This window comes from Acipenser ruthenus, chromosome 6, assembly GCF_902713425.1.
Source record: "Acipenser ruthenus chromosome 6, fAciRut3.2 maternal haplotype, whole genome shotgun sequence".
In the NCBI taxonomy this organism is placed as follows: Eukaryota; Metazoa; Chordata; class Actinopteri; order Acipenseriformes; family Acipenseridae; genus Acipenser; species Acipenser ruthenus.
The window spans coordinates 21,595,695-21,618,339 of NC_081194.1; the positions used below are offsets into that span (position 1 = coordinate 21,595,695).

General features: G+C 37.5%; 1 protein-coding gene across 2 annotated transcripts in view; it reads right to left on the reverse strand.

Annotated features, from left to right (window-relative positions):
- LOC117411378 (fibronectin type III domain-containing protein 1-like) overlaps nt 1-22,645 on the reverse strand; it is a 47,993-nt gene that overhangs the window by 10,609 nt on the left and 14,739 nt on the right. The window contains exons 5-15 of one of the 2 annotated variants that reach the window (XM_034018784.3): nt 20,851-21,057; nt 20,420-20,518; nt 19,533-19,656; nt 19,154-19,341; nt 17,137-17,244; nt 14,293-14,481; nt 9,484-13,737; nt 8,944-9,059; nt 7,529-7,640; nt 6,765-7,124; nt 3,934-4,065 (exon numbers count right to left, since the gene is read on the reverse strand). In XM_034018784.3, coding sequence (XP_033874675.3) covers nt 3,934-4,065; nt 6,765-7,124; nt 7,529-7,640; nt 8,944-9,059; nt 9,484-13,737; nt 14,293-14,481; nt 17,137-17,244; nt 19,154-19,341; nt 19,533-19,656; nt 20,420-20,518; nt 20,851-21,057 — 5,889 coding nt within the window. The remainder of the gene's footprint in view (nt 1-3,933; nt 4,066-6,764; nt 7,125-7,528; nt 7,641-8,943; nt 9,060-9,483; nt 13,738-14,292; nt 14,482-17,136; nt 17,245-19,153; nt 19,342-19,532; nt 19,657-20,419; nt 20,519-20,850; nt 21,058-22,645) is intronic. The other variant, XM_034018785.3, reaches the window with a different exon arrangement.

The following is a 22,645-nucleotide window of genomic DNA, read 5'->3' on the forward strand; positions in this document are numbered from 1 at the left end:
TTGATTTAATAAACACACTATGTAAGAAGTGTAGCCTAATAAAAGGTTCACAAACCAAAATAATCCCAACACATATGTTTCATCAAAATAATACATTAGTCTGATACAGTACTGTAGTTTCTGAATTCTTTTTTTTTCAGTGTTTTCAAATACAAAATCAACCAAATACACTTTTTCTTTCAATCAGCCGGGATAAAGAAACTGAATGTGACCTGTTTTTGATTACTGAGACACTCAATAGATCTTTCTGTCTTTCTGTGAACTATGCCTGCAACCTGTTTCAGATATGCACATGCTGACAGGATTTACTGCTGAGAGGAGCCACTAGAAATAATCTAGTAGTCTGACCTGGCACTTTTCAGCAGCATGCATTGATTTTCACAGGTTGAAATTCCTTTTATCTATTTTAAGATGAATTTATTTGTTGCTTCTGTGGCTGAGCAGAACCCTGTGTCTAAATAATGTTAGATTTGTGTGTTGGTGGTGGTGGTTGGCAGGGATGGGTTTAATTCCTATCCCTGCCAATGTGAGAATGTGGCATGGAGAAAATGCGGAACACTATTTATACTGCAGAACTGGTTACGAAATGGTATGATCTTCACTGTATGATCAACATCCAGTTGTTATTCCCACAAAAACACAGGTGTGCATTTATTTATTTGATTAAACATTAAGAAGATGGTCTCCTCACCTATAACAAGTGCATAGAGACTGAAATAAAACATGTACACTAATAAGATACTGTTGTTCCAATCACCAATCAGACTGTTTAAAGTAGACTATGATAAGGAGACCCTGTTGCTGGTTCTTGTGTGCACGTGTGCCTTTATGGAAGCAGCTGGGATGTGCAACAGGAGACGCGTTGCGAAGGAAGTAAAGAAGCAGCTGTAATTGAGCAGGTATGCTCGTCTGGTGCTGAGCTGATCGGGAGGTCAGGATTAGCTGGGAGGCGTGCCCGAAGCTCAAAAAACTGTGCCACAGTTTGAGGCTACTTCATGGCCATAGCCATACAGACGGGTGCTGAGTGAATGATGGTTGTGTTTTGTTTCATGTTGTGTTGCAAACTCATATCAACCCGGCAGCTGAAGCTGGAGCCAGCACTAACCCTTGGAGCATCTACCCTTGCACACGTTACCACAACCCAGGAGAGTGTCCGCTCTGCAGTATTAACTACTACGAAATGCTTCAACTGCAAGGCGGTGCTTGTGAAGGCATTGCCCAGCCGAGGCCATGTGAAGAAGCAGGAGTTGCCGTGAGAAGGCTGGGACTCCAGGGGCCCAGAAGTAGGTCAGTTTGGAGGAGGCTGATCCCAAACAGTGTATAGAATGAAAGCGGGATGTTTCTTCTAGCGGTCACCATTTGACTGCTTGATTTGTTTTGTTTTGTTTTCTTTATTAAATGTGACACTAGGGCTACCATTGCTGGTACCCTAGTGTCAGCACTTGTATCAAAATTAAATCTGCGCACCTGTGCGGCGTGTCAACACCCAATGCTCTGTGTCTGACTCAGTATTATTCAGTGACGCCCACGTATGTAACATCTCCCTATTACATAGACAAATAAAAATCCACTGAGAAATTTAACCACTCTTTTCTGTCTGTGATTGTTTTAAGTCTGACCTCTAAAACAGGGTTCAGATTCCAGACTGACAGAATTAGCACAAGAAAACATCTACATGAAGGATGTTGCACCACTGCAACTGTTTCTACAAATTACAGAAACCTGAATGCACAGATTTTCAGATATTTGTTCTCAGTCAATGGAAAATTGCTGCTTTTATTCAAATATTTTAATTAATTTCAGATGTGTGGAATGTAGTAGCTACATTTATGTGAATCGTAGGAGCAATCGATCATCTCAGGAGGCTGTGTGGTCCAGTGGTTAAAGAAAAGGGCTTGTAACTAGGAGGTCCCCAGTTCAAATCCCACCTCAGCCACTGACTCATTGTGTGACCCTGAGCAAGTCACTTCACCTCCTTGTGCTCTGTCTTTCAGGTGAGACGTAGTTGTAAGTGACTCTGCAGCGGATGCATAGTTCACACACCCTAGTCACTGTAAGTCACCTTGGATAAAGGTGCCTGCTATATAAACAAATAATAATAATGATTCCTTGCCAACTTGTTTTGTCTACATGCTGGTTTTCTTTGACATACTGAACAGCAAATCAGAGCAAAAAAAAAAAATAATAATAAAATGTTCCTGAAATTACTTCAAATTGTAGTTTTAGGTGCACTTGCCTCTTTTAGTGAGCCAGACTATTTTTATCTTAAGGTTTTTTTTATCTGTTTTGCTAATTCATGAAATGGGTTTGGACCAGTTAATTTATGCTTGTAGTATCCATTTAACCAGGTCACCAGATTCATCAGTCATTTTTTATATTTTTAAAATGTAATCATTAGGAAATTTATATTAACTCTTAAAACTCGCACTGAACATTACATGTATATTACCCAGGCACCATAAAAGCCACTAGCACTTGTTTAAAAGTACAGACTCTGGGCTTACCTACAGTGGCCCAAAAGTGCAAGTCAGTGACATGTTAAAAAGTGCAGGCGAATCTACAAAGATGCATGTCAAATTCACAGAGAAGGGTGGCGAATACAGAAAAATGTATGACGGAAATAAAAATGGGCAGTATCTTCCATCATACATTTTCATTTCATTTTATTTCTTTTCTGTATTTGCCACCCTTTTAAGATGCTGCCCATTTCTATTTCCGTCATACATGTTTTTTTGAGCCATCTATGATTACAATATATATATATATATATATATATATATATATATATATATATATATATATATATATATATATATATATATATATAGCAGTGACCAAACATGATTTTTCTGGAAAAGCATTTATTTATTTATTTATTTATTTATTTATTTATACCTATATTCTCATCTCTACCACATATAGTATGCCTGATCCTGCTGAAACATGAAAGGACATTTTGTGGCCTTTCATTTGATATGTTACATGCATGCAGTACAAACTAACCAGTAGTTAAACATACGTAAACGAAAACAGTGAAAAACAGGCGGAAATAGGACAGAGTGTAAAGAGTTTTTTAAAAAATTGTCGCTATTCCCTAGTTCTAAAGCAGAAAATAAAACAGTGGCACAGAACCTAGTAAGGGAGACTGGGCTAGTTCAGATATGGGCCTTAAGGGATGTCAGGGGTAAACTGAAGCATTGCTATTGGGGAAAGTTGAGCCATGAGGCAAAAGGGTTTTAAAGTTTGCTAAGACTGTACTCAGAAACAACTATTAAACATAGTAAATAAGTGTTGTTGATTTTTTCATAAGTTCTATGCACAGGATGACATCTATATATAGGAAGTGAAGTACTGGAATTTAGACAAATTGGTTGATTTCTTACCTACATTTGTTAAACACAAAACAATGATTGATAAACAGAATTGAAGTAGTATTTGGATTTTTAATTATTTACTTTGAAGCCTATTTATACCCTTCTAAATCCATAAATCCAGGATTTATCAGGCCAGAAATAGGCTTTCAAGTTAATATTTGTAGTATATTTCTCTAATAGTGTGCCTTAGTATATTTCACTGGTAGGGTACTATATTTAGCTAGGTCTCTATATAACATATTCTACAATTTAAGTTGATACGCAACACAACAGTTTTAAGAACATTCTAACCAATACAATACATTTAATGATAAAGCAGTTGTTATAATCCAAAATAGAAACGCCTGACACAATCCTAAATCAAGATTAGAACCTACAAATTCAGGGGATCATCCATCGTGTTACGTATTCAATACATGTATAACAAATACCTTGGTGCAAAGCTTAACAATCATTACTGTTGTGGCTTTCTGGTAAATGAGATTGCATAATACCTTTCCTCATATCTCCTAAAAAACAGACATGCCAAGACCAATGTACTGAGTCATTCTGAACATACCTGTAAATCGTCTTTTCCCAGCTAGATCAAACTCTGACGAAGGACTTGTGTTAAATGGTCTGGTTTCTGGATATCCTTCCTCAGCTTCAGTTGTGGGGGCTTCTGTTGTTGGAAGGAGAGTGGTCTGGGCCTCTGCAAGGGAAAAATGAATCTGTCTGGTCTTTTAGAAATATTAGCATTTTTTAAATAGGGGATGCATTTTCAATTATTGATAAAAAAAGATCATTCTGCACCTTTAAAGGTACTAATACAAGATAGCACCTAAACCCTGTGGATCTATGAAAATGGTTTTACCCATTCCACTTCCCCCAGAGATTATGGACACCATCTAATATGTGTACATTTTATCATTTCATAGCTATAGCCTTAGCACCAAGATCAATACAAAAAAGCATTTGAAGCACGAGCTGTGCTGTAATATAGCGGATTTCCCCTATTCCAAACACCACAGGCACTGATAAAATGAGAGAGAACCTGATGTCAGTATTTAGTTGGTGCCTATGTGTTTGACTAAATACAAAAACCATTTTTTCATTACATTTTTTTTTACATTTTAGAAACACAAATATTTTTAAAATACTTTTAATTAACCAACCATCGTTTACCCTCAGCTATTTTAAGACTACAGACACAAAAAATAAAAGCCAAAGGCATAGAAAAAAAAAACTGTACCAACACGCCAATTAATTCCTTAATCTACTTGCAGAAGAACAGTTTTTTGTGAATAAACAATAATGGCACAATCTTATTCGCAAAATTAAATTCACATAAATTAAACGGATCTTAAGTTGTTGTTCATTATCCTTCGCTGTTTATTTTTAATTCCCTTGATACGTTTGTACTCAACTAAATATAATATTGGACACGATGTGATTCTTCTCAGTTCATGATGAGACAATGCACTGAGTATCAGTTAAATCAAAGAGTTCTAACACACTTCAATTTCTAGCCAAAGCACTTAGCTGCTGCCAAACCCCATTACTCACGCACATCTATATATTATATAACCATCTGCACTTTTAAAAATATCATGGACATAACAGCAACTTGATGTCAAATTTCCATCCACTAATGACTGCTTTATATGGCAGAGCTGCTGAACTGAAGGGTTCTAAAATAATAAAATAAAAGTTAAATGAAGATTCTTTAAGAGTAGTTTACACATTAGAGCACTTCAATACTACTGTATTTCAAGTTTCTGTTTTCAAAACACACAACTATATGTACAACAGTCTGCACTAACTGAAGCAAGTGGCAGAAATCTCAAAGCAGTGTGAAAATAGGCAAATCAGAGGCCAGTCTGAACCATGAAACCAAACAAAATTGTGCGTCTCCGTGATACCAGAGGGCAATAACAGGCAGAGAAGCATCACAAAGCCATACCCAGCCAGTGCCTTATTCAGTAACTAAAGGAGCCATTCAGCAAACCTCAGTTGAGGTTGTTACCATCGATTCAATCTCCCTGAGGAGCTCTCTGTTGAAGAAGCAGCAGAGCCATTGCACATATTGCAGTGCTCCTATTCGCATTCTAAAATAACAAATTATATAGAAATAAAGATTCCAAAGCCTGCTAAAACTAAAATAAATATGATACACAGTTTGTTGGTTTAAGTTTTGTGTCTCAGAGGAAAATGTTTATCAAGATAATTCTAGTTTGTTAGCATGAATACTGACAGGCAGTGAAAAAGACCCCATCAAAGCTTCTCCTTCCACATTGTTTTGGATCACAAAAAGTCATGAATGAGTTAATGAAATGCAATTGCTTTTGCATCTGAGTAGATGCTTTGGTGCTCATTTTGGAGGTGACAATACCAGATCAATTTTACAGTTGCACAATTCATTATTACTATTACAGATACAGCAGCACAAGCTATGGTACTGCAGCAAGCAGTGACCTAGTCTTGATCCGCTTGCTTTCACCACTGGGGTATCAATGGTTCACAGGAAACAGGAAGCTCATTATAGCATAGCTCTACTGAAAGTCATGTGTCAAGTATACATCTATGTCTTCGTTTGAAAGTATATAAATTCCAAAGACGAGTGATTTCAACTGAAGAAACAATTAATTGTCACCTGTACAAAGATCTAACACATGCCAGGAAATTATTATGTAGATGGGGTTTGTTGTTGTAGGATCATGACCCAAATACATATTTATTTTACTGGTTCAGTAAAATGTTGTGTGATAGATTGGCATGCCATTCACTGACATCAGGGTGTTTAAGGAACATATTGCTTAGGAGTAAGTCAAGTTAAGAATGGTTTTGTGCCAGAAGTACTGTATATGTGGTCCATTTGTTCAAGGCAGCAGGACGCACACATGCATTACTCATAGATGTAAACTTTGACACAGACCAGTTTCATTTTATATCGTACTGTATCAAAATAACAAATCATAACAATAGTTTGTTATAACAAGTCAGTGGTAACGCTTATAAAAAATTGAGTTGATGGAGGGGGATAAATTTATTATTACCAAGGAAAGTATAGAGTTATTATTATACTTGTGATATTACAGAATTCATGTGCAAATACAGCTTGTTGACCAAAATCTTTCCTCCCGGTAGCTAATACAATTCTACATTGTGTTTCCCCATCAACCTCAGGTCTGTGTCAACCTTGGTTTTCTTCCAAACCGCTTGAACAGCTTACTTTTTAAAAGAGCCAGGGTATAAAAAAACATGGTCAAACAATAGATATAGTATAAAGACATGTAGGGGAATCAAATGTACATTTTCAATGTGTTTCAATATGTTTTAGTCATACTACAGGATTAGGGGTTCAGATTAGATAGAAAAAAAAAAAAAACCCTACAAACTTTTCATTCCTACCTTCTGGGTAGCAATTCAGTATGCCCTGTCCTCCAAATACAGGTTTTCCATCTTCATCTACTTTATAATAGGTGCCTGGAGGGCATTCGGGTAATGCAGGCGTTGTAGGGACATCTGTGGTTATCTCAATTGTAGTTGGAATAATAGTTGGCTCAGGAGTAGTTGTGGTAGTAGCTGTAGTCGTAGTTGTGGTGGTTGTTGGTGGAATTGTTGTTGTTATGCGAAGTTCCAAACCAACCAGTGGCTTGCCTCCTACTGACAGTACAGACTTCCCCTTAGGACTAATCACAGGACTGCTATCGCGCCGATGCCCAAACAACGGGAGCCCATCAGGGTTTAGCAATGGAGTTCCTTCATGATCTTAATAGCAGAAAGAAACACATGAGCACAACATTGGCAGTAATCCATTTCCAAGATGCTGCTGGGAAGACATGGGGCTGATGTGATTAGTCCTTGTAATATATCATAAATATTTTTTATGGTATGTATGGTAATGCCTTGCTGAAAAAATAAATACATGGTGAATCTGGGGGAAAAAATCTGGATTTAGCATTAAGCTTTTTCAATAAAATGGATAACAAAGATAATTTAGATGATGATAGATGGAGGAAATCTGAGATATACTGTACACATATCTATATATGTATAGGGTTACTTTAGAAGAAACATTACTACTAAATTAACAGATGAAATCTTTAGGTGTGTTAGTGGCAGAAAGTCAATCCATTTTACTCTGGATCATCTCTTAAAATACCAGTACAAACCGATAACACTACGCCCATCTGCTCCAAGCTGTACTCTGAGGGGGTTGCCGTGTGAGTCTTGGAGAATTTTTTCTTCCTGATTCATTAGCACCCCACGGTCCAAGTCTACTATCTGTCACAAACATAATCGAGAGCATTAGTATACGATTTAGCTGAACTGAAACTGTCTAATCTTTATTGCATTTAAAACAATCTTTCATTAAATACTGGGAAACATTTTCATACAGTACATTTTTAAGTGGTATTTCGTAATAGAATTAACAAATATAGAATAATTTTAAGAAAATTCATTCCAGGGGGCCCCAATTAGTAAAACTGTAGTAGTTGCTCCAAACTTCCCAGTGTAATGTTCTAAACATTTGCACATTAACTTTACATTCACACATAAAGGGATAGGGAAAAAACCCTACCCTTTAAAGTGTTCACATCATGAAGGTATAGAGTATGCTTCTTTAAGAAAATCATCATGTCTACTTTCGCAAAGTGTCACATGTGTTCAAGTGTATTAGCAGTACAAAAATAGAAAATACCTGAATTATAAATTAACCTTGTGTTGCTCACTTAATAATTTCCCCTGTCCTATTTATCTTCAAAGTATGTCTGTATTTGTAGTTGTTTTAAATATACTTTGCTTTCCAACTCTGTGTTAAGAAACTATAGCCCCTACTGTTTGTGGAATATATTTTTGTTATAGTGCTTAGCATTTACATGCAACAAATGATTTTAACTCTATATATAGAACAAAGAAAATAAAGCCCAGATGTTGCTATGAACATGCTAAGGTCTTCCAAATGGCCAATTGGAAAGCCTTGCTCTACAGGGCTAATCTTGTTCAGGGCTTTAAACCAGCTGATTTCACAAGAAGGGAACTCAGATCAAGTTCAAGCACCAATACATGTTTTAGGAACAAAAGAAAACTCTTGCTGCTTACTAGTTTTTATCACACTGAAACTTAATTTCGCATGCAACACGAGAGCCCAGCTGCACAATATGCCAGGGACCTGCAGTGCAGCAGTGAGAACAAACAAAGAGCTATAAAAAGTAAAGGTAAACATGCCTTTCAGATATTTTAATTGTGATTGCTAAATGCATATGTTGTACATTTATAATTCATCTTTCAAAGCCCCAATGAGACTAAATTTAATGCTCTGCTATGCATTACACTTCCCAATTACCGTCATTTACTGAGTTTTTTCACATTACATGGTTATTACAGAAAATATTTGTACTGATTATTAATACATTTAGATTGTTGTTTAAGTGGCAAGATTGCAGTCATGGAATTACTGAATGTTAGTTGATGTGGAGTTTTGTTTGTATTTTTGAAGTTTGAAACCTCAAGAAATTAGTTTATTATAAAATAGCCATAATGTACGGTATGGTTTTAACTGCCTAAATGAGGAATAGCAACCCACCCATTTTGCACCTTGAGGGCCAGTTATTAATCTGCGACCTGTTTGTTTGACTTTGTCTTCGGGTGTAGAAGAAACTTTTCCATTTGCATCTGTAAGATTTGGTCTACCATTTTTACCTGAAATACATATGTTTATGTTTATTATATATATTAAAAACAAGAATCTTTCATTTTATATGTCATAAAAACAATATATGGAAACATATTTTGCCTGAAACGGTATACAACTATGGGAATGTTATTAAACATCTGTAACTGAAAGAGATGATTCATATATCATGGCACTGTACCAGGCAAATTAGAGTTATTTTTGTATAAACTTGCCAACTGATAACTCAATATAGATAACACCTAAAAAGAATTAGACATAAGCCTTTTTTTTAATTATTCCACAATAAGTAGATAAACCAACATTAATCAAAAAGTGGACATTTGAACTAAAAATTCTAATGTAATAATAAGCTGTTTTAAAATGCTCAATGAGTTATATTGGACTTCAGGTACTTTTACTGATCTACTTACAAAAACAACAACATATTACCTTGATTATAACTGGGTTTCACAAATGTGCCAGGTCTTTTCTCTCGTGTAGCGATATCCACTCGGCCAGGGTATCGGGTCCTTGTCCCTTGTATTGGTTGCCGAGATGAATGCAAAGATGGTAGAGAGGAAGAAGAGGTCTGACTGGAAGAAGAATGAGTCAACTGAGAAGATGGGACCCGGGAAGAGCCTCTATTTGTAGATGAAGCAGACTGAGAAGCACTGGAAGAAGGGGAGCTTGAAGAGACAGAGGACCCACCCAGCTTTGTGTTTTGAGATGGTAGGACCCTGCTGGAAATCCTAGGACCAAATTGACGGTTTGTTAGTTGAGAGGAATGGGACCATCCATTGGAGCCTGAAGTAGGCAGCTGGGAGGATGACTGCACAGAAGGGGAACTTGATTTACTGTGTGCATCATCTTCCTCTCTGTTCTCAGTAATACTAGAGCTTGTCTGTTTAACTGAAGGTGAGGTAGTTGGATCAGGTGCCACAGACTTCGATAACGCAGAACTCAGTTTATCAACTTTATCATACAATTCTTTGCTTCCATAATACTGATAGTCATAGTCATCATCCTCTGAAACAGTTTCTGGTAGACTGGGAGTATGTGAACCTCCTTGGGAAGATGAGGGTGAAGTATTGAAGTGTGAAGAGGTAACAGGCTTTCTGGAGCCACTTGAAACAGAATGACGGTTTGGCAAAGAGGATTGAGAACTTGATAATCCATGGTCATACTTTGATGGTGAAGAGGAAATTGGTGTTTTTTCTTTTTCATCAGTCTCTTGGTTTACAGAATCAACAAAACCTGATTGTGTGTGTTTTGGTGTTAGTGACTGTGAGCCACTAGACCGTGCTGAAGGAGTTGCTATGTTTTGTTGGGTAGAAGAAGAACTTAGTTTTGTTTCCTGTCTGGGCCTACTGAACCTGTGGTTACGGTTTGTTGTCAAAGACGAATGATTACGCCCAGAAGGAAGTCGTTTCGTTGAAGAAGGGTTAACACGAGATGTTGGGGATAAACTATGTTTATTAACAGAATCATCAATTTTTTTGCTGCTGCTAACACCAATGTGTGAGTTTCGGGGACTCCCTTTAGAAACTTCTGTCTCGCTACTTTCATGATCATAATCCTCATAATCATAATCCTCATCTTGTGGTTTAGACGACTGCTGTCTAGTTGATGGCTGAGCTATTGTGGGCAGAACAGACTGAGGCCTGACTAAAGAAATACCAGGTTTTTGTTGACCACCTACTACCCTGGTAGATCCTGGTTGATTTGGTACACCTTTTTGATGGACAGAACTTGTAGAATCGGTAGAACCAGTTCCTGCTGTTCTGCGGCCATTAGTAAAGCCAGTACTTGAATGACGGTTGGATGAAACAGGTAACCGTGTCCCTCCTGAAGTCAACACTGAAGAAGAAGGGTGAGTCCCTGATTTAGATGCTGTGGATTTGCTGTTAACACCAAGGTGTGAGTTTCGGGGACTACCTTTAGGAACAGAGGAAGAAGGTAAGTTTGACAAAGCATAGTTTAGTTTTGAAGAAAGAGTTGGCTTCTCCGCCTCAACTTCTGTCTCACTACTTTCATAATCATAATCCTCATAATTATAATCCTCATCTTGTGGTTTAGATGACTGCTGTCTAGTTGATGGCTGAGCAATTGTGGGCAGGACAGACTGAGACCTGACTAAAGAAGTACCAGGTTTTTGCTTACCACCTACTACCCTCGTAGATCCTGGTTGATCTGGTATGCCTTTTTGATGGACAGAACTTGTGGAATCGGTAGAACCAGTTCCTGCTGTTCTGCGGCCATTAGTAAAGCCAGTACTTGAATGACGGTTGGATGAAACAGGTAATCGTGCCCCACCTGAAGTCAACACTGAAGAAGAAGGGCGAGTCCCTGATTTAGATACTGTGGATTTGCTGCTAACACCAAGATGTGAGTTTTGGGGACTCCCTTTAGGAACAGCGGCGGAAGGTAAGTTTGACAGAGCATGGTTTGGTTTTGAAGAAAGAGTTGGCTTCTCCGCCTCAACTTCTGTCTCACTACTTTCATAATCATAATCCTCATAATTATAATCCGCATCTTGTGGTTTAGACGACTGCTGTCTAGTTGATGGCTGAGCAATTGTGGGCAGGACAGACTGAGACCTGACTAAAGAAGTACCAGGTTTTTGCTTACCACCTACTACCCTCGTAGATCCTGGTTGATCTGGTATGCCTTTTTGATGGACAGAACTTGCAGAATCGGTAGAACCAGTTCCTGCTGTTCTGCGGCCATTAGTAAAGCCAGTACTTGAATGACGGTTAGATGAAACAGGTAATCGTGCCCCACCTGAAGTCAACACTGAAGAAGAAGGGTGAGTCCCTGATTTAGATGCTGTGGATTTGCTGCTAACACCAAGGTGTGAGTTTTGGGGACTCCCTTTAGGAACAGCGGAGGAAGGTAAGTTTGACAGAGCATGGTTTGGTTTTGAAGAGAGAGTTGGCTTCTCCTCCTCAGCTTCTGTCTCACTACTTTCATAATCATAATCCTCATCATGTGGTTTAGACAACTGCTGTCTAGTTGATGGCTGAGCAATTGTGGGCAGAACCGACTGAGACCTGACTAAAGAAGTACCAGGTTTTTGCTGACCACCTACTACCCTGGTAGATCCTGGTTGATCTGGTACACCTTTCTGATGGACAGAACTTGTGGAATCAGTCGAACTAGTTCCTGCTGTTCTGCGGCCATTAGTAAAGCCAGTACTTGAATGACGGTTGGATGAAACAGGTAATCGTGCCCCTCCTGAAGTCAACACTGAAGAAGAAGGGTGAGTCCCTGATTTAGATGCTGTGGATTTGCTGTTAACACCAAGGTGTGAGTTTCGGGGACTCCCTTTAGGAACAGCGGAGGAAGGTAAGTTTGACAAAGCATGGTTTAGTTTTGAAGAAAGAGTTGGCTTCTCCTCCTCAACTTCTGTCTCACTACTTTCATAATCATAATCCTCATAATTATAATCCTCATCTTGTGGTTTAGACGACTGCTGTCTAGTTGATGGCTGAACAACTGTGGGCAGAACAGACTGAGACCTGACTAAAGAAGTACCAGGTTTTTGCTGACCACCTACTACCCTGGTAGATCCTGGTTGATCTGGTGCACCTTTTTGATGGACAGAACTTGTGGAATCAGTAGAACTAGTTCCTGTTGTTCTGCGGCCATTAGTAAAGCCAGTACTTGAATGACGGTTGGATGAAACAGGTAATCGTGCCCCACCTGAAGTCAACACTGAAGAAGAAGGGCGAGTCCCTGATTTAGATACTGTGGATTTGGAAGAAGAGGAAGATGAGCCATTTTTCAAATCAATGTATGTTTCCTTTATATTAGGAAAGCTACGTGCTGAATGTTCATTCTTTAAAGCAGTCGACTCCTGATTGCCGGATAAGGTGGAGGAGGACACACCTGATGAGGAAGACTGAGTAACTGATGAGGGTGATACAGATTTTCTGTTGGAAAAGGATATTGGTCTTCTTGGCTTACTGGTCTCTGAATTAGGAAATGTGTGAGGCTTTTGAATAGAAGACACTGATCTATTTCCTGATGTTCTGGAGAATTTGGGCTGGGATGACCCAGAAGATGTTTCTGGAACTACTGATAGGGAACCAGTTTTATGATTTGGACTTTTAGAATGTTTTTTATTTGCAATATCACTGTGTCCATCATCCTTCAATTTTGAATGCACTGTATTTTTTTGTCTTAGAAGTTCCTTGTGTTTCTCCTCAGTATCTTCATCAAGTTCCTCATCTAACTCCTCATTCAAATCTGTCTGTCTTGAAGAGGAAGTATGTTGTCTGCCATTTAAATCTTTGTCTTTAAAATAGGGAGATGATGTAGTTGTGTCTGGTCTTTGTTTGATGGCTGATTGGCCAATCCTAACAGGAGATCTAGAAATAGGATGATTTTTTCTCCTGGAGTTCAAAGTGGTGGCTTTTGATGGTGAGGGAAGCACAGGTTCAGAAGGATATAGTTCAGACTCATCAGGTTCCTCCTTAGACTGAAAAGCTGTCTCCAATTGTGACCTATCATGAACAACTTCATGTGAAAATGTGTTTGTTGTTTTGGAAGCAGGATGCTTTAGATCTTTGGAGGTAGGACTAGATGAAGGCAACTTTGCCGAAGATGTTAAAGATGTCCTAGATGGTGGTACAGCGCTCTGGTCATTGTTGCCAAAATCAGGATTCCTGGATTGCTGATGTGAACTTGATGCAACAGTACTAGCTGGCAAAAAAAAGGACATTTTGTTAAGTTTGCAATGCATTTAATTAAACATTACCATCATAGGAATAAACCATTTTATTAAACATTTTGTCTCATCATGCAGCACCACTATAAGAAAAGACAGATGAGTGATATAAATGGAATACAAGGCAGTCATTAAAAAGAAATTGAGAAGGGTGATAGCAACAGAGCAAGCACTGAACCACACAAGACAACTTTTTAAAAAATATAAATAATACTAAATGGATAGTCCAAAGATTGACTTAATTTACAAACATGCATTAAATTGTTACATTTGCACGTGTCACATAAACTAAAAAAATAAATATACTTACATAAAAAATGGGGAAGGTTCAATAGTGTATTTTTAAAATGAAAATTACCAGTCAAATCATTTGCTAAAGCTGGAAATAATTCCAAGAGTTCATTGTATCAGCATTAGTTGTGTTGTTCTGTGGTCAGTAAGGCTTTATGATGCAGCCAAGGAATGCAATAAAGAAGTTACATGAAGCAATGAGAAATTCTGAAGTTATAGAAAGCAGGTCTAATGCTTACTTGTTGGCATATTGACACTGAAGGCTTTAGACTGAGGACCTTGTCCTCTCCTGTTTGCTGCACGAATTTTGAAAATATACCGGTCCCCAGGCTGCAGACCTTCAATTATGGCAGAAGTAGTATCTCCACGATAGGTAATGGACTTTGCTCCAAATGGTTTGAGAGCCGGGGCGTATGAAAGAATGTATTCTGAAATGATTTGGCAGACGGTTGGAAGGAGGAGACTGTATGGGTAGGATGAATTAGAGCGTGCATTACTAACAGTTATAAATTAGCAATGCACGTCAACAGATGGAATCTAGTATAAGACATGTTGTAAGCTGGCAAAACCTCAACCCAACTATGAGACAAAACTGTTCAAATAATTAAAAAGCCCCAATTAATGCAAATTAATGTGTTATATTCTGTTAACCCATACAAACCATTCTTGAAAAGCTTCCTCCAATACAGTATGTTTGACAGCTGAAAACAAAACCACATTAAACACTAGGAATAATTCACATAAGTAGCATTTTGCATGCTTGTGCAAAAGATATAGATGAACTCCGACATGCTGAAAGGGATGAACAGAACTATTTACAGGGCTACTCAGAAGCTGTGAAAACAGGACCCCGCGTTAGTACACATGTTCAATGTGTTTGTCCAATGAACGTAAACCATCTGAAATCCTCCGAATCCAGTTGTCTGTATCGAAGGCGGTAATGTAGGAAATGTCACCTTGTATAACATAAAGCCACTGGACATTATTCTAGAAAACTGAAACAATACACTATAAATAATGTGCCTATAATGACAGCGTGTGAAAAAAATGTCCTGAAATGAAATCAGCTAAGTCACGGGTTAGAGTACAGTAATTAAGATTAAGTATATTAAAACTGAAAATCCAAATCTACAGAGCACTGTGCTTTTGAACATTCTAGAAGTGTGGTTGGCACTGTAAGTATTAGATTTATGGGTTGCAGTCACTCCCTCAAACATAAGGCTAATTTCTCATTTGAAAATAAATATTATTCATCTGACATGGTCATTTTTTAAATGATAATAATTATACAAAAGCCAAATCAAATAAGTACGTCTTTAAGACGAGTTTTAAAAATCACTAAAGTGTCTGAATTTCTTACAATATTTGGGAGGGAATTCCAAAGTTTGTAAGCATAGACACTGAAAGCCCTATACCCTTGAGTGCGCAGCCTAGATTTGCGAACAACCAACAAACCAGCCTCTGAAGAACGTATTTCGAGAGGGAGTGTAGGAGACAATCAAGTCAGCAGCGTATGCAGGTGCCATGCCATGTAAGGCATAAAGCAAACATAGATTTTTAAATTTGGAGGTTTATACAAAAAATACTTTAATAAATATTTGCAATCGTAGTTGTCAAAGCTCAGCCATTAACATAAACACGGTCTGAAGGGAAACAGAAGCTCTGACTAGCACTTGCGCAGATGTATAATTTGGAGCGAGTTGTTTGGGAATTAAAATTGGAAGAGAAGACATGTTTGTTTCTAATATGCCTAAACTGCGCATAACACTTAGACAACGCAGCAAAGAATCTGAGCATGAGGGGATGTATGCAGCTGGAATGGGAGTGGAACGATACCGTCGTTAAGCATTGTCACTCAGTTGGTCACATTGAAAAGAAAATTCAATCAGCCGCTGTTACAAGCAAAAGAACCATCCAAGCTATAATCGGTGAAACACTGCAACGAGCCAAGAAAGTTTGGGCTCAAATGCCAGAATGCTAGTTTTTCCAATACCGTGATTTATTGTCTCATGAACCCTGTGGTTTCCGTTGACTGTGAAGGTTTTTTTTTTTTTTTTGTTTTTTTTTTTTATTCACCGATTGTAAGTGACAGACTACAAACCATGAAAACGGAATTTGTGAAAAATAAAACGAAAAATTATAAAAAATTAAAATAATCATAGGTTATTGTTTAACACAAGGAGCCTATTTTTTTTTTTTTTAAAAAAAAGAAAAACAATCTAAAATGGCATTTCTATTTGCTCATCCAGTATTTACAGTAAGCACTGTTTTAATATACTGACACACTTATTATTTCAGAATCATGACTAACTTTCAATTATATACGGTACACCTGCAATTCTCTAGTCCTAGTGGATGGATTAAATACCACATTTGTTTTCATCCCCATTCCAAGCTCTTTAAGTCACATTCTTCATGAACACAAAACAAAATTGACTTATTTTCGTATTATTTTCATTATTTATTATGGCACAGATACTAAGATTAGGTTCAAGGTATTAAAGAGAATTGAAATAATCAGAGTTTTAGGCTTGATCTTTTTTTGTTGTTTCATGTACGAGTCCTTAAGAGAAATACCATATGCATGATGAAGCCAAGTCATACTAAGGTGAATCACTGAAACTGTCAAAATAGTTTTTAACACCTGTATCCATCTGTGAGTGATCGCCATTTCTTTATATTCTTTTTTTGGGATGTATTAACACAGCATTTTAGAATTACAGTAAAAACAATTCTTTATTATTTAGAACAGACAATATACATTTCGAACCCAATCTTTCTTATAGCAGTTATATTTTAAAACATGTTTTATTTTATAGAAATACTTCTATTATATTAAATATGAATATTAATCAAGCAATGTACATAACTAGGACAAGATTAATGGGACACACTTTAAAATACAGGTACTTTAACTGCTTGTAATTACACTACTGTCACCATTGACAGATAATTACACGCATTTCCGTAGCACACACTTATGTGCTTTTCAGGATGGCACTTCATACAATAACTGCATAGCCAATATTTTCCTCATTATTTTATTTTGTTTTAAGTACCAGTACATGCTTTATTCACCCTACCTCTAATTTTTCCATTTGTGTCTAAAGGTGGCTCCCATGTTGCAGTGACAGCGGTTCCTTTCCCTTTCAATGGCTGTACTTCAAAGTTTTCAGGTGAACCTGTGGGAGCTGTACAATACAATGCAATACAAGGTAATTAACAAACCGTGTTTAACGCACATATGTTGTCATATATATAAGCTTTGTCAGAGTTGTGTGTAACCATCACCCAGTAACTTTATTAGGGGCAAGGTAGTGGGGGTCTGTTCTCGTCCCTCAGCACAGTGGCTGCATTGACCAATGTGTTAATAAACAACGGCAACATTTTCAGTAAACCATCATCAAAAAGCACAGGTCATAACGGACCAATTCAGCAGATTTATGTAACATTTTGTGACAAACAACCGACCTGCTAATCCAGGACCTGTTAATCACCAAATTACAGAAACCATTACCACTGAACAAGACACACCTGGTTCCACAATGCACCGAGAGCTGCGTATTATTGGCTTCAGTAGCAGGTCACTCATATTTTACGTCCAGTCAGTGCAGAATAGCACATCATCTTTAGTACCTTTTATGCATAGTTTGTTAAGAGAATCTTTAAATCATAAACATCTCAGTAAGCTTCATGAATTACTGGGTTTTAAAATGTATACAAGCACATAAAAAACAGAACGGTGCTGGCCATGCATCACTGCACATTAAAAAAGTTACTTTTAGTCGCTGTATATTATTCCCATATTTATTATTACTATGATCTTTATTGAACAGCAGGGAATTTCCTTGTTGTTGCTGGCCAAATGCCATTAGATAGTTTCCTTATACAGTATATCTTAATCAACATTTTAAATGAAAACGGAATTATTGTAGGCTCATTAACAACTCAGATGAAAGGTAAGGCAGGGAAGGTAGGCTTTCCATATATCTGTAAATAAGCAAATAAATGAATGTAGAATTGTATTACGATCTGCCACTGTTTAGATCATTAAAACAACCCCAAGATAAAAGTTAAGGTAAAATCTACAACACACAGCGATAAAAGTTGCATAAAAACAGTATTTTCAGATTGTCCTGGTACTTTACTGTACTGCCACCAGCACAATGCTGAAATTAAAATGCCAGTAACCCATTTTTGGAATAGAAAAAAGCTCAACATGCCAGCAAAAAACCTAACCACTTTGGAAAACCAGACAGTATGTTTTACGTATAACCAGGGTGCAAACAGCATACAATGTACAGCATTTTTTGTAACATTTTGTAAATTTTAAATTTCAATTACTTATTTAAAAACAAATAAGATTCAGAACAAGTTTGACTTTTAGATATTTTCTTTTTACAAACGTTTTAAATGATCACAACATTACTGCGAAACCTGATTTAACCATTTCACAGAACTGCACATTTGAATAGGCTATTGATAAATAAAACTTTCTTCAGTTTATCAGCAGCTACATACAGTTTTTACACATTTACAAAGCTGAATTCTACCCAGCCATTACTTCCTATAAGATGTTTTTTTTTTTTACCTAAGACATGGAACAGTTGTAAAACCTGTATTCACTGTGTTTGATTTATTTTTCATGTTGTTGATTCAGTTCAGACAATTATGTTATAACAATATTAAATAAATCAAAAGCCCTTCAATACCTGAAACAAATAATCATCTGTAAATTGGAACAAGCAATCACAATGATCCCTATTGGTCAGTTGGCTGGGTGCCCACAGAGTGTGGTTAATGGCCTCTGGGCCACCATGGGTTGGGTAGGGAAATCAGTTGGACATCGTTCATCTAATTGCACTTCAGTGACCCCTGCAGGTCATGTGCCACAGTAGGCCAGGATGGGACTTGCAAGGCTGGGCCTCACCTTCAGGGTTCAGTAGCTTGGTAATATGTGTTGCTGAGGTTGACCAGATTGCCCATGATCTTCAGATGAGGAAGTGGCTTTCTCTTAATTTTAACTCAGAACCTATAAAAGCAAACTGTATACGTCAATGTAACTTCTCAAAGTTGTGTTTATAGTTCCTCTAAACTTACCAGATTCTGGGGTTCTCTGAAAGACTGAAACACTCCATTTTCCATCCCTCTCCCCCTGTGAAATCTGCACAGAAAATTCATACATATTGTCTGGTGAAAGTTTGTCCACTAACACTCGTCTCTGGGTGGCATGTTTGTAATCCCATCTGGCCGACTCCCCCTTTTCTCTGTACCGAATGGTGTAGTGCCTACAAAAACATAAGCAAAATGTTGGAACGGATTTCAAAACATGTGCCAGGCATATAAGATATGCAATAAACTTCACCACTTATCTGACCTATAAATAAATAAATAAATAAATAAATAAATAAACTGACATTCATTTTACCTCTTTATTTGCTTATAAATCTTTTTAAAAGTATAGTGATGGTGGACATACCTGGTTGAGCTGATGTCGCTTTTCTTTTGTTTCTCATATACAGGATCCACCCAGGAGACAAATACTGATTGGGGGGACATTACTCGAACACTAATGTCCTTAGGCTCATACAGCTCATCAGGCTCTGAAGAACAACAATGATTTGGCTTTCAAGCTTGCTTCATCAGTACAACAATAGAAAGTATGTAGTAATCCTTAAAAAAAAATAATTCTGAAACAGTTTTGCCTATACTCTAGAACCACCTTTTACCCAGACGTCCCTGTCTGTTGATGGTGGGGCCATAATACTAATAAAAAAAGTTCACTCTTCTAAAATATATTTTCCTGCATTTTCTAACATTTCTATTTCAATGAAATAGACTACTTGCACAGATGGTTTCACCCAGTACGGTTCTCAATACGTAAACCTGAAACTGAACATTATCTTCATACCAGCAAACTTGTTTTACTTGTACTCTTACCTACAGTAACTTTAAACACCTCAGTCAGGGTTACAGCATGCCAACAATTTAAAAGCAATCTATTCAGCACTCCCTCTAGTTGGATCTAGAAATTATTTACAATTCAATTACACTTGTATACTATCATCAGCATTTTAAAATATGCATTGATTTAAGGTAATTCTATGGTTACTTTCCCTAGATTCCAGCAGATGGCAAACTTGAAAGACAATACTTTTAGCAATGGCCATCTGTCATTGACCATTTAATTAGTAAAGCTAGATAAAATGTTCTCATCCACAGCTGTAATAATAACTATAAAGCTGTGTGACTTTATTATAATTGTTTTTTTTAAATATGTACTTCCTTTAAAATGTACCAGCTGTTATTAGTTTGAATAACACTTTATCTTATACTCTAATAGCTCATCACAGTTTTTGCACATACCTGAAGGTTTCTTTTTTGTCATAACTGCTCTATAAACAGGAGGACTCTGTCCAAGTGCGTTCTGTGCCTGCAGCGATACCACATACACGGACTCAGAAGCTACAAACAAAGAGGAAATATATCTGTAGCATATACTGTAGCAATGTACAGACGGAACTGTAAGATCTACGGCCCAGTATTTAATCCAAAGAATGTACAGGGCTGTCATAACGTCAGTTGGCACACATTCTTATCTAGCTAACGAACAGTGCTGAATTTTGGTAATTATTGCAATAAATGAATTGCCCATATAGAGTAGTTATATAAAGCGGTGTGTATGAAGCCTGGGCTCATTTATTCAGCTTTGTTTTACTCATTCATTCAGCATTCTTTAACAACACCCTATGAGCATTTTTATTGTGCCATTGTGTTCCCCACAACCGGTGACTTACCAAGCTTCTGAATTTCATGATTTCTCTGGTCCTGCTGTAGAGGTATATAGTGCATTTTCCTGCCACTTTCTCCAACACCAAGGAGGTAGCCCCTCACTGCGACTGTGCTGTTTTGGCCAGATAAATGGGGGGCTCTCCACTTTAGAGACAGACTATCCGCTGAAGGCCGTGCCCTTAATCTTAAAGGTTTTCTTGGCACATCCTTTTCTAAAAACATCATATGATTAGATACATTTCAATACCGGTACTATGATGTATTTACCGTATATCACTGTTTTACATTTACAGTTAATATACTGTACATCTTTCAATCAATTCTTTATTTCTGCATATAATAGATGTTTTTTAACACAAATATGGTTAATCACTTATAATGTATATGAATGAGGGATTAGGAATTGTTAGTGTAATTGTGTCATGTGACTGAAGTAGAGTGCTGTCATTAAATTTGACTGTATCTTTGAACATCCTTTAATGACTGAGATAACAGAGGCTTTTCTTCATAAACTGTATGCTGGATTAAATAATGAAAACATCTGATAGGCTGTCACAATACAAAACTCAATTTTGTAAATTCAGCAAATCAGCATTAAAGAAATTGTACAGCTCCAGTGTCCTATTTATTTTGGACAGTACTCAACACTGTGTATACACTTATTTTGTTTTGCTATGGAAAGCCATTCAAGTTGAAGCCAATCACAAGATTGTATTATTTAATGCACAGATTCCAACTGTGGAACCATAAATATAGCTTGGCGTGGTAAACAGCTTCTATTAAATAATGGTAATAAAACATTAGGGGCTCTCGAGTGGCACATCCAGTAAAGGCGCTTCATGTGGAATGCAGGATGTGCCCTGTAGTCTGGACGTCGTGAGTTTGAGTCCAGGATATTCCTTTGCCGACCGAGGACGGGAGCTTCCAGGGGGCGGCGCTCTATTGGCAGAGCGCCGCCCGAGAGGAGGGAGGGTTAGGTCGGCCTGGATGTCCTCGGATCACTGCGCACCAGCAACCCCTGTAGTTTGCCCTGCGGGCTTGTCTGTAAGCTGCCCGAGAGCTGCATTGTCCTCCAACGCTGTAGCTCTTGGGTGGCTGCATGGTGAGTCCGCAGCGTGAAAAAAAGTGGTCGGCTGACGGCATACGCTTCGGAGGACAGCGTCTGTTTGTCTTCGCCCTCCCGAGTCAGCGCAGGGGTGGTAGCGGTGAGCTGAGCATAATAAAATAATTGGCGATTCCAAATTGGGAGAAAATAATAAAAATAATTTATAAAAAAAAAAAAAAAAAAACCTAGTTCTATTTGTCTCTCTCTCTCTGCTACTTTCCTATGATGTCAGTCATTAGAGGCCAGTTATTCCAAGTAATTAAAAAAAAAAAAAAATAATAATAATAATAATAATAATAATAATAAGCTGTATTTTTATGGACTACATTAAACCATGTTTTTAAGTGAATCCATTTTACACTGGTGTTACAGCTAGATACAAACAATTATGTTTTTTAAGTGCTGAGAACAACCTTGCTAACATGATGTCCAAGCAGGGATGCTTAAGGAACTGAAACAGTTCTTCCTGTGATGTTTTATCACAGAACAGAGGTGACCCACACCACAGGAAGCTTCCGCTGATGAAAATAATGTTATATTATTTAAAAGCAGCTTGCACTTTCTCTTTTCATCACAGCTGTTTAAACAGCTGGATGACCCTTTCAGCACTGAATGGTTTCCTGTGTGCTCTTCCTACTTTCACTAGGCCCAATCATAGGTAACCATGAGAAAGTAACCTGTTATTGTGTGGCTGG